The sequence below is a fragment of the Hylobates moloch genome, unplaced genomic scaffold (genome assembly GCF_009828535.3).
Source record: "Hylobates moloch isolate HMO894 unplaced genomic scaffold, HMol_V3 SCAFFOLD_6, whole genome shotgun sequence".
Lineage (NCBI taxonomy): Eukaryota > Metazoa > Chordata > Mammalia > Primates > Hylobatidae > Hylobates > Hylobates moloch.
The window spans coordinates 108,242,681-108,255,328 of NW_026652281.1; the positions used below are offsets into that span (position 1 = coordinate 108,242,681).

The window sequence follows — 12,648 nt, forward strand, 5'->3', positions numbered from 1 at the left end:
CAAGTGATTCTGCTGCCTCAGCCACCCAGGTAGCTGGGATTACAAGTGGCTTGCCACCACACCCAGCTAATTTTTGTATTTTTAGTAGAGGTGGGGTTTCACCATGTTGGCCAGGCTGGTCTTGAACTCCTGACCTCAGGTGATCCGACGGCCTCGGCCTCCCAAAGTGCTGGGATTACAGGCATGAGCCACTGTGCCCGGCCCTGTATACATTTCTTTAAGAGGCATAGTATTGGACATCATGTATACATTATAGTCTGTGTAACCATCTCCTTAGTGATGGACATTTACTTTGTTTCCAGTTTTGGATGGTTAAAACAGCCATTTTAGTAAAATTACCTCTTTATGCACCTGTATTCCTTCAGAGTGATCTCTAAGCATGAAATTATTAGGTTATAGGTTACTCACATTTAAAATATTAATAGTTACTGTTGCAGAACACTTTTATATCCTGTCAGTATAACAGAGTACCCCTTTGCCTATAACCTTTCAATATTATTAGGCTTTAAAATTTTTACTAATCTGATAGATAAAATGATGGTCTCGGCTGGGCACGGTGGCTCACGCCTGTAATCCCAGCACTTTGGGAGGCCAAGGCGGGTGGATCACGCAGTCAGGAGATCGAGACCATCCTGGCTAACACGGTGAAACCTTGTCTCTACTAAAAAATACAAAATATTAGCTGGGCATGGTGACGGGCGCCTGTAGTCCCAGCTACTTGGGAGGCTGAGGCAGGAGAATGGCGTGAACCTGGGAGGCGGAGCTTGCAGTGAGCCAAGATCGAGCCACTGCACTGCAGCCTGGGCAACAGAGCAAGACTCTGTCTCAGAAATAAAAAAAAATTTAAAAAATGATGGTCTCTTTTGTTAAATTTTTTTTCCCCTGGTTACTAGTGTGATTGAGAATTATTTCATATTTTTATTGGATCTTTCGGATTCTTTGAACTACTCATTGATATTTTTGTACATGTTTCTGTTTCTCTTTTTTCATGTTGATTTAAAGGACTTCTGTGTGTATTCTGAATATGTGTCTTTTGGGTAGTATATTTGTGACTCAATTTTTTTCCAGCCTGTAACTTTTTATTTTATTTATTACTTTTTATTGTACATAAGTTTAAAATTTTTATTTAGTCACTGTTTAGTCCATTTATTTATTTTATTTATTTATTTTTTGAGACGGAGTCTTGCTCTGTTGTCCAGGTTGGAGTACAATGGCATGATCTCGGCTCACTGCAGCCTCCAACTCCTGGGTTCAAGCAATTCTCCTGCCTCAACCTCCTGAGTAGCTGGGATTACAGGCCTCTGCCACCATGCCTGGCTAATTTTTGTATCTTAGTAGAGATGGAGTTTTACCATGTTTGTCACGCTGGTCTCAAACTCTTGACCTCAGGTGATCTGGCCAGTCAATTTTAAAAATTATTTTATTTTATTTTATTATTTTTGAGACAGTATTCCTCTGTCACCCAGGCTGGAGTGCAGTGGTGTGATCTCGGCTCACTGCAGCTTCTACCTCCCTGGTGCAATCGGTTCTCCTGCCTCAGCCTCCCAGGTAGCTGAGATTATAGGTGCCTGCTACCACGCGCAGCTAATGGTTGTGTTTTTAGTAGAGATGGGGGTTTTGCCATGTTGGCCAGACTGGTCTTGAACTCCTGGCCTCAAGTGATCCAACTGCCCGGGCCTCCCAAAGTGCTGAGATTACAGGCGTAAGCCACTGCACCTGGCCAGATTTTTACTAATATACATATGTGATATATTTTGCTAGCTGATAGGAGAGTTTTCTGTCCCTGTTCTCTGGAAAATCAGAGATGTCAAGAAATTGGGGAAGTCTTTGTGAAGAAGTTATATTTGAGTTGGTTCTTTAAAAATTGACAGTGTTCCACTAAGCAGAAATGAAAAAGAAGGCAGTCGTGGGAGATTAAAAATTTCATTGCATGTTCGTGAATCACAGTTAATTTGAGTCCAGATTGTTTTGGGCCATGGGTGCTCCATCAGGAGTTTAGCCATCATTTGGCAGATGGTAGCAGGAAGTGATGGGATCCAAGTGAGCCCAAGGAAGATCAGTCTGGTGCCAGTGTGGATAATGATTCAGATGTGAATTGATAAGGATCTGAACTAGGGGATAGGAAGGAATTGTTCATATGAGAGACTTTTTGAAGGAGTAATCAGTAAGACATGATGGTTGATTGAAAAGAGAAGTTGAGAAAGCGAACCCAAGAGTTGAAGCTGCTTCTAAGGTTTTGAGCATGGGTGACTTCAGGAGATGAGCTTGAGTTGTGAGAAGGAGCTGCTGTTGTACAGGGATGGTGATGACTTGGTTTAGGCATGTTGATTTTTTTTTTTCTTTGGTGAGACAGAGTCTTGCTCTGTCCTCCAGGCTGAAGTGCAGTGGTGCGATCTCAGCTCACTGCAACCTCCACCTCCTGGGTTCAAGCGATTCTCCTGCCTCAGCATCCTGAATAGCTGGGATTACAGGCATATGCCACCACGCCTGGCTAATTTTTGTATTTTTAGTGGAGATGGGGTTTCCATGTTGGTTAGGCTGGTCTTGAACTTCTGACCTCGTGATCTGCCCGTCTTAGCCTCCCAAAGTGCTGGGATTACAGGCATAAGCCACTGCTCCCGGCCAGGCATGTTGAATTTTAAGTGATGGTAAACATGTAGTTGGAGATATCTGGATAGTTAGAAATGTGGAACTAGAACTTAGGAATATAGATCTGGGAGAACCAAACTCTCTGAGAAAGGTGGAATTTAGAATACAGTCAGTCGTCCATATCCACAATGGATCAAAAATATTTAAAAAAAAGAAAAAAAAAGAAAAAATATGGCATAACACCTATTTACCTAACGTTTACATTGTTTTAGATATTATAAGTAATCTAGAGATTATTCAAATTTTACAGGAAGATGTGCGTAGGTTATATGCAAATACAATTTCGTTTTATATAAGAGACTATAGCATCTGTGGATTCTGGTATCCTTGGGGAGGTCCTGGAATCAATCACTTGCCAATACCAAGGAATGACTGTGTAGGTGAAAGGATTGACCTAGAATAGAAAGAGAAATGCTTATCCCATATAGTGTATTAATATACAAAGTTTTATTGAATAATACAATTTTAAGGCTTTGAAGTAATCTAGCTCATTTCCTCATGTTATATATGGGAAACACATGGTTAAATAGGCAAAGTGATACCTAAGCTTGTATAAACAATTAAGTGGCCGGGCGCGGTGACTCACGCTTGTAATCCCAGCACTTTGGTAGGCCGAGGCAGGCGGATCACGAGGTCAGGAGATCGAGACCATCCTGGCTAACACAGTGAAACCCTGTCTCTACTAAAAATATAAAAAATTAGCTGGGTGTGGTGGCGGGCACTTGTAGTCCCAGCTACTCGGGAGGCTGAGGCAGGAGAATGGCATGAACCTGGGAGGCGGAGCTTGCAGTGAGCTGAGATCGCACTACTGCACTCCAACCTGGGTGACAGAGCAAGACTCTGTCTCAAAAAAAAAAAAAAAAAAATTATGTAATAATACCAGGAGTACAACCCAGTCTTTCCAACTTCTGGGTTACTGTTTGGACCACCTCATACTGCTACTCCTGCTCATTTCTGTGTATAGTTAGTTGTGTTTTTTTTTTGTTTTTTTTTTTTAAGACACAGGGTCTTGCTATGATGCCCAGGTTGGCCTTGAACTCCTGGGCTCAAACAGTCTTCCTGCCTCAGCCTCCTGAGTACCTGGGACTACAGGTGCACACTTCTTTTAATAGTGCTCTTACCAAGAACTTCACGTCTTTTCTGTTATAATGTGCTGTTTTGTTCACTGTATCTCAGTCATGAAGGCCTCTGATGGGAAGTAGAATTTCTACCACCACAATCGGAATAGTTGATTGAAGTACCACCCATAAGCTTTTCCATATTAGTGGCAGAGAGATGGAGGATTATGTACAAAATTAGAGTACTCCTATAGTTACTAATTTCTTCCTTCTAGGGTAGATTAGTAACAATAGTGGTTGTCATGTATTCCATATTCTTTTTGTACCTAAAACTATGCTTAGTATTTTATATTCATTATCTTACTTAATTTTTTTTTTTTTTTTTTTTTTTGAGACGGAGACGGAGTCTTGCTCTGTCGCCCAGGCTGGAGTGCAGTAGCATGATCTCGGCTCATTGCAAGCTCTGCCTCCCGGGTTCACGCCATTCTCCTGCCTCAGCTTCCTGAGTAGCTGGGACTACAGATGCCCGCCACCATGCCCGGCTAATTTTTTTTTGTATTTTTAGTAGAGACGAGGTTTCACTGTGCTAGCCAGGATGGTCTTGATCTCCTGACCTCGTGATACGCCCACCTCGGCCTCCCAAAGTGCTGGGATTGCAGGCGGGAGCCACTGCACCTGGCCATCTTAATTTTTATAAGAATCCACAGAAGATAGGTTGTGTTAAGATTCAAACTGTATAAATGAGTAAAGTAAAGCTTAATGAGAATAAATAGTTCAAGGAAACAAAGTGACAGAACCAGCGTTCAGATTCAAGTATATCTGACTTCAGAGTTCATGATCTTAGCCACTCTACCACACTGCCTTTCTCTAGGTACATAGGAGATATGGGTGTTGGAAGAAGGGTTAATTTAACAATGGTATCCAAAGTACAATTTTGCTTCGTAGACCAAAATTCACAGGTATTCCTCCTGTATATAATTCAGTGATGGATAATATTTGAGGACTAGATCTAATTTTGTCATAACTATATTGCTTGGTTACTTATATCTATAAATAAGATTGTTGAATGTTGACACACAATATTTTCTTTTTCCATTTCTGTATTCTTACACTACTTTAATGGTGGATTCTGAAGTATTGTTTCCTTTTCAGAAAAACCGTGCCACATGGATCATTTGGATCGAATCCTACTGTCTGGCATCTATAATGTACGCAAGGGAAAGACCCAGCTGCATAAGTGGGCTGAGCGCCTAGTTGTCCTCTGTGGTACCTGCCTTATTGTTTCCTCAGTGAAGGATTGTCAGACTGGAAAGATGCACATTTTGCCTCTGGTTGGTGGAAAGGTAAGACTCACAAAGATGAATTATTTTTAATTTGATCATCTTAATTAAGAAAATATCACATAATGCTTTTCATAGCTTTTATTCATATCTTTTCAAAGAAGCCAGTATGGGCATTATTAAAGATTATATCAGAGACTCTCTCAGAGGTTCAGAGGCTATTATGCCCCAAATCCTGTTGCAGAACTATTTGTTCAAGACATCCCCACCTCCACTGCTAGGCGCTAGATTCTGGGGCTCACAATAGCCAGAGTAGACAGTGGATGCTACCATTAGAAGCTGCCTTTGGAAATTAGAAGTAGCTGCCAGCATCCATCACCAAATAGATTCTTTGTGGGGTTTTTTTCCCCCCAATTAAATTAAAATTCAGAGTCTGAGGTAGTCATAAGATGTGATCCAGCAGCCAGGGAGCCATGCCATTTCTTCCATCTGTCCTAGAGGAGTCTCCATCCCAAGAAAGGAGTTCACTTGTTAGTCAAACAGAATGAATGACAAATGACTATAAACAGATATGTTAATATTTTTAGGAAGCTATCTATACATGATTTTACTCTGTTTTGAATCCTGACTGTCGTAAACCAATTTGAGTTTGTCTGGAAGACTTCCAGACAAAATTACCTCATGAATTCACACTTTGGATCAGGCATCCAATCTGATTCAAATACACAGCAATATAGATAGAATAATACATGTATTAAAAAGATAAATAAGCTGGGTGTGGTAGCTTGTGCCTGTAATCCCAGCTACTCAGGAGGCTGAGGTGGGAGGATCAGTTGAGGCCAGGAGTTTGAAACCAGCCTGAGCAACATTAGCAAGACCCTGTCTTGGCTGGGCGCCGTGGCTCATGCCTGTAATCCTAGCACTTTGGGAGGCCTAGGTGGGCGGATCACTTGAGGTCAGGAGTTCAAAACCAGCCTGGCCAACATGGTGAAACCCCGTCTCTACTAAAAATAATTTTAAAAAATTAGCTGGGCATGGTGGTGGGTGCCTGTAATCCCATCTACTTGGGAGGCTGAGGCAGGAGAATCGCTTGAACCTGGGAGGCGGAGGTTGCAGTAAGCCAAGATCATGCCATTGCACTCCAGCCTGGGAGACAGAGCAAGACTTTGTCTCAAAAAAAAAAAAAACAAAACCCAGATGTAGTTGTGTGGCGCCTGAAGTCTCAACTGCTTGGGAGGTTGAGGTGGGAGGATGGCTTGAGCCCAGGAGTTCAAGTTGCTGTGAGCTGTGATTGTGCTACCGTATCCTAGCCTTATGTGACAGAGTGAGTCCCTGTCTCTTAAAAAAATATATAAATAAAAATATGAAAAGACCCAGCTGAGCTTAGAAATACAGAATAGAAACATAAAATGATCAGAAGGTCTGTGGGCATCCTGGGCTCTGGGTCTGAAAGGTTGTGGCAACCTAGGAGTTTGGCTCTTATAAGTATTTAGTAATAGTTTTCTGCTCATAATGGGGGTCCTGGGTTAGTCTTATGGCCTAACGCCAGGCTGATTGGTATCTTTTGTTTCTGCAAGAAAGCTAAAACAAAGCTGCCATTAAGCACGGACTGAAACCAAGGCTTATTTCTAGCTGTGGTCCTAAAGAGGTGGGAGAATCCAGTTACGTGGCCTTTGACCAGGAAATGAATGAAATCCCTACTGGTTTAATGAATGAATGTTTGTAACTCCAATATCAACCATGGGGCAGGAACCCACTACTGTCAGTATGAGGTCTTGGGGGCTGAAGGACAAAATGAAGAAAGTAAGTAGAGTTGCTTGAGAGGGAAAGAGTGAATGAGGACAAGGTTGGGGATTGGTGGAGAGGAAGCAGCAGATAGGGTGAGAGAGAAAATGAACCTACCATTCAAATGAACCTGAAACATAAACTCCCTCTCACACACATACAAAAAAAAAAACAACAACAACAACAAAAAAAAACACAGAGAAATTTAATACTAGGGAGGATTTCCACAAACTCAACCATCAGAAGATAAACTCACTTCAGATTGAAATGGAAATAAATGAACAAACATCTTGAAAATAAATGTGTTTTGAATTTTCTAAGAGAGAATGGAAGAACAAAAATGGAAAACAAATTCAGAAATAAGAATATCTGCCTATGAAAGAGCCAAGTAGAATATTGGAAATAGAAATACAGTTACTAAAATTTGAAACTTAAGTGGTTAAACTGTAGATCAGACAAAGAGAGAATTGATGAAGAGTAATTTTGTCTATTCTGTTTGCTAATAGAATTTTGTTCAGGGTAGCAGTATGCCTAGGATCAAAAACTAAATCTTCCAACGGAACCCTCTTGTAGCTACTGAGATATACACAGAAGTTTCCTGGAAGGACTTTTGGAAAAGCTCTTTAAAATGGGATAGACTTTTTTTGTTTGTTTGTTTTTTGAGTCAGAGTCTTGCTCTGTCACCCAGGCTGGAGTGCAGTGGCGCAGTCTCGGCTCACTGCAAGCTCTGCCTCCCGGGTTCACGCCATTCTCCTGCCTCAGCCTCTCGGAGTAGCTGGGACTACAGGCGCCCGCCACCACGCCCGGCTAATTTTTTGTATTTTTAGTAGAGACGGGGTTTCACTGTGGTCTCGATCTCCTGACCTCGTGATCCGCCCGCCTCGGCCTCCCAAAGTGCTGGGATTACAAGCGTGAGCCACAGCGCCTGGCCTAAAATGGGATAGACTTTTAAAGAGCTTGACCTTTAAAGGTCATAAAGGGATGGCTTGACCCTTTGCCAGTTCCTCAGCGTCAGAGGTGGAGCAGTCATACGATGACTATGAGTTGGCAAGCATATGTCAAGTGTAGCATTTGAGGAAGAAGGAGCCTGGGTCCTTGCTGGCATATGGAGCTGTTAGGCTAGTCCTGGACTGACTCCTCTATTTTTTTTAAACCACTGTTTAGTAGCTGAATGTAATTAACTGATATACTGAAGAATTTCACAGATAAAAACTATAAAAGAACCCTTCAGAAAGGCTCTGGTATACATCTAATAGGAGTTCTAGAGAAGAGAGAGGAAGAGAAAAGAGAAATAATATCTGAAAAAATAATAGCTGAAAATTTTCAAGAAATGAAGACAAACATGAGTGTTTAGATGTGGCAATGTGTTTATTAAGTAAAGTGTGATACACTCTTGGGATAAGAGGATAGAAACATCAAATAATCTTAAAATTTATTAGAAAAATTAGAAAAATTTAACAATAGCCACTAAAATTAGAGGAGGAAAAGAGAATATGGAAAACTTTGTAACACTAAAATAAGGCAAGAAGAATTGAGAAAAAGGAGCAAAATAGCATGTTAAATTTTCACTAATTATAGTGATAGTAATAAATCCGAATATATCAATAATCACAATGATTGTGATAGTCAGATGTTATTTTAAATACTATTTGCTGTTCGTAAGAGACATAATTAAAACTTACTCTTAGAAGGTTGAAGGTGAAATGATGAAAGAATATATACTCGTCAAATAGCAATCAAGAAAATTGGTGTGGTTATGTTAATAGCATATGAGACATTTATATGAAAGTTTATGTGCAACAAAGGACTTGTATTCAGAATATATAAGGAACTTTTGCAACTAAGTAACGAAAAGACAAACCCAGTAAAAAACTGGGCCAAAGATTTGAAGAGACTGTCACCAAAGCAGATATACAGGTAACAAACACGTGAAAAGATCTTCAACCTCAGTCGTTAGGGAAATGCAAATAAAAATCATAGTTAGATACTGCACACCACTAGAATGGCTAATTATTAAAAGACTGATGAATAACAAGTTCGGCAAAGATGTGGAGCAACTGGAACATTTATACATCATGGAATGGAGTTACTTTGGAAAATAGTTTATTCATTTTTTGTAAAATTAAACATGTGCTTTTCAAATAACCCAGCAATTCTGTTTCTAGTTTTTTATCCAAAAGAAATGAACATATGTTCTTTCAAAGACTTGTACATGAATGTTCATAGCAGCTTTATTCATAATGGCCAAAAACTAGAAACAACTTAAATGTTCACTGACTTGTGAATTGATAAACAAATGTGATATATCTATACCAGGAAATACTGCTAAGCGAAAAAAAAAAAAAAGGAAAGAACTGCTGATACAAGAACAAGGATAAATCTTGACAGCATAATTCTGAGTGAAAGAAGCCAGATACAAAAGTCTATTTATTGAATTATTCGATTTATATGAAATTCTGAAAAAGGCAAAAAGTTGTAGTGATAGAAAACAGATCAGTGGTTGCCAGGGCGTGGTGGGGAGGGGGCTGACTGTAAAGGAGCACAGAGGGAAGTTTGGGGGCCATGGGGTTGCACACTGTATTTATTCATTTATAAAAACTCATGAAATTGGTTACTTATAATCAGTGAATTAAAAAAAAAATCAAGGCCAGGCATGGCACAGTGGCTCACACCTGTAATCCTAGCACTTTGGGAGGCTGAGGCAGGAGAATTGTTTGAGTCTAGGAGTTCAAGACCCGCCTGGGCAACATAAGTGGGACTCTGTCTCTACAAAAAAATAAAAAATTAGCCAGGAACAATGGCAGACACTTGTAGTCCTATCTACTCAGGAAGCTAGGGCGGGAGGATCACTTGAACCTGTAAGGTTGAGGCTGCATTGAGCCATGATCACGCCATTGTACTCCAGCCTGGGTGAAGAGTGACCTGTCTCAAAAAAATACAAGAAAAAACAGTGAATTTTATTTTAGGTTATACCTCAGTAAAACCGATCCCCAAAAGGACTTTTTTGTGTGTGTGTTTGAGACAGAGTCTCGCTCTGTCACCCAGGCTGGAGTGCAGTGGCACGATCTCAGCTCACTGCAACCTCTGCCTCCCGGATTCAAGCAGTTCTCCTACCTCAGCCTCCCAGGTAGCTGGGCCAAAAGGACTTTAATGCAAAGAGCATTACTAGGGATAAAGAGACTCATTACAAAATGATAAAAGGAACATTTTACCATGAATATTTAATAATTCTAAAGTTATACATATGTAACAATATAATCTCAACATCTGTAATACAGAAATTAAAATAATTACTCAGGGAAGTTGACAAATTAACTTATAGTGAGAGATTTACAGATCTTTCTCATTGTTTGACATTATATGATTCTCTGTACTTTTCTGTGTTAAGCATTCCAAAATAACATATTCAAAAGATTATGCTAAAACAATCAGTATCTATTCTTCATTTCAATAATATTCTTTATTTTGACACAGACTCATTCAGTTGCAGTGATTTGTTACTAATGAAAAATGGTTGTGTTGTATCACAGTTTAATATTGTGAAAATTATTTAATTTTAATGAATCTTTTTAATATGATTCTCTTTTCTGGAAGTATTTGGTTTCTGCCACCTTGGTTCAATCTTTAGTTGGCACAGAAACCTAATGTAAGTTTCCATCTGATTTGCCAAGCTGTGACATAACAAAGTGAGATACCAGACAAAAAGATGTAAGTGGTTCCATGACTATAAAAAGACTGCTTCCTCATCAAAGCTATATAGGTTGAGTTGTTGGAATTTGGGGGAGAATTTTTTTTTTTTTTGAGACGGAGTCTCGAACTGTTGCCGAACTGTTGCCCGGGCTGGTGTGCAGTGACGCAATCTTGGCTTGCTGCAACCTCCACCTCCTGAGTTCAGGCGATTCTCCTGCCTCAGCCTCCCAGGTAGCTGGGATTATAGGAGCCCGTGACCACACCCGACTAATTTTTTGTAATTTTAGTAGAGATGGGGTTTCACTATGTTGACCAGGCTGGTCTCGAACTCCTGACTTCGTGATCCGTCCGCCTTGGCCTCCCAAAATGCTGGGATTACAGGCGTGAGCCACCACGCCTGGCCGAGAATTTCTTTAAGGAGCTATTTTTGTGCTGTGAATTCCTGCCACCACTCCAAATAGGAATGGGGGAGGTTTTTGCCTCTTTTCTCAAGCCTAGTAAAAGAGATTTGATTTGGACTGAAGAGGACTTGGTAAGAGTTCCATGTAGTAATGGGGACATAGTGGACTAGTATCCTGTTTCCTGACCAGCAAGTCCTGAGGACAAGAGGTGCTACCCAGCTGCTGGTGATAGAGCAAAAGCACAGCTAATGTGTTGGGATCATTGTGTACTACTTGGGTGTGTTCATGTGTGACCCACTGGCAGACGGAGGGGGACAAGGAGGGAGAGAAAAAAAATAAAAAAAACTCTTTTTAAAAATTCAGTTGTTCGTCTTGTGATTGCCTTTTGCTTTTTGACTAGGATTTTTTTTTAGTGGTTCTGGTTTTCTCCCCTCCTCTTCTTCAGATAGAAGAAGTGAAGCGACGGCAATACTCCCTTGCTTTCAGCTCAGCAGGAGCCCAAGCTCAGACCTATCATGTCAGCTTCGAGACTTTGGCTGAGTACCAGCGATGGCAACGGCAAGCATCCAAGGTGAAAAGTGGTAGGATGTTCTGGTGTGGAGATAAGAATAGAGAACCCCAGGCCGGGCATGGTGGCTCACATCTGTAATCCCAGCACTTTGGGAGGCCGAGGCGGATGGATCACCTGAGGTCGGGAGTTTGAGACCAGCCTGACCAACATGATGAAACCTTATCTCTACTAAAATACAAAAAATTAGCTGGGCGTGGTGGCGTGCACCTGTACTCCCAGCTACTTGGAAGGCTGAGGCAGGTGAATCTCTTGAATCCGGGAGGTGGAGGTTGCAATGAGCCGACGTCGTGCCACTGCACTCCAGCCTGATGACAGAGCAAGACTCTATCTCAAAAAAAAAAAAAAAAAAATTAGAGTACCCCAAGAGAAATGTATTTTGAAGCTGATGGCCGGGTGCAGTGGCTCATGCATGTAATCCCAGCACTTTGGGAGGCTGGAGCAGGCGGATCACCTGAGGTCGGGAGTTCGAGACCAGCCTGAGCAACATGGAGAAACCCCGTCTCTACTAAAAATACAAAATTAGCCAGGTGTAGTGGCACATGCCTGTAATCCCAGCTACTCGGGAGGCTGAGCTGTAGGAGAATCCCTTGAACCCAGGAAGCGGAGATTGCAGTGAGCCAAGATCGTTCCATTGCACTCCAGCCTGGGCAACAAGAGCAGCAAAAGTCCGTCTCAAAAAAAATCAAAAGAAAAGAAACTGAACTTATTACCAAGATAGCAAATTACAATTTTTAATTTCTTTTCTAGGCCTTTTCTGAGTATATAATGAGTAAAATCATGGAATTCCACCAGGTCTTTAACTTATTTATATGTGCATAGTACAAAATGCTGTCAAAAATGTTTTCAGGTGCATTTTCCTCTGTACTGTCTCTGGGAGTTAGGGCCTTTGAAGGAATTAAGACACAAAGAGATTGGACCCTTGAAGGAATTGAGATACAATGAGATTTAAATTACCTTCCCTTGACCGTAATAGTGATAGATGGATTCATTCCATAACTTGGGTCCCAGTGCTTCTTGGTCTGCATATGTTCAGAACAGCCTTGGTGAACCACTTCTAATGTGCAGTTATTGATGGGACAGTGACCTCTAATGCTGTCACAAACCATTATTCCTATATGCCAAGGATAATTAGTCTTTCAACATAATTTCTGCACTTTAGCCTTTGAAGAGCAATAAAGTGTATTGTGATTTCCAAATTCTCTTTTTCTTGTAGC

The 12,648-nt window shown here is 40.9% G+C and overlaps 1 protein-coding gene across 5 annotated transcripts in view; it reads left to right on the forward strand.

Annotated features, from left to right (window-relative positions):
* PHLPP2 (PH domain and leucine rich repeat protein phosphatase 2) overlaps positions 1–12,648 on the forward strand; it is a 78,056-nt gene that overhangs the window by 26,864 nt on the left and 38,544 nt on the right. For 4 of the 5 annotated variants that reach the window (XM_058441174.1, XM_032157827.2, XM_032157828.2 and 1 more), the window contains exons 4-5: positions 4,860–5,050; positions 11,309–11,434. In XM_058441174.1, coding sequence (XP_058297157.1) covers positions 4,860–5,050; positions 11,309–11,434 — 317 coding nt within the window. The remainder of the gene's footprint in view (positions 1–4,859; positions 5,051–11,308; positions 11,435–12,648) is intronic. The other variant, XM_058441175.1, reaches the window with a different exon arrangement.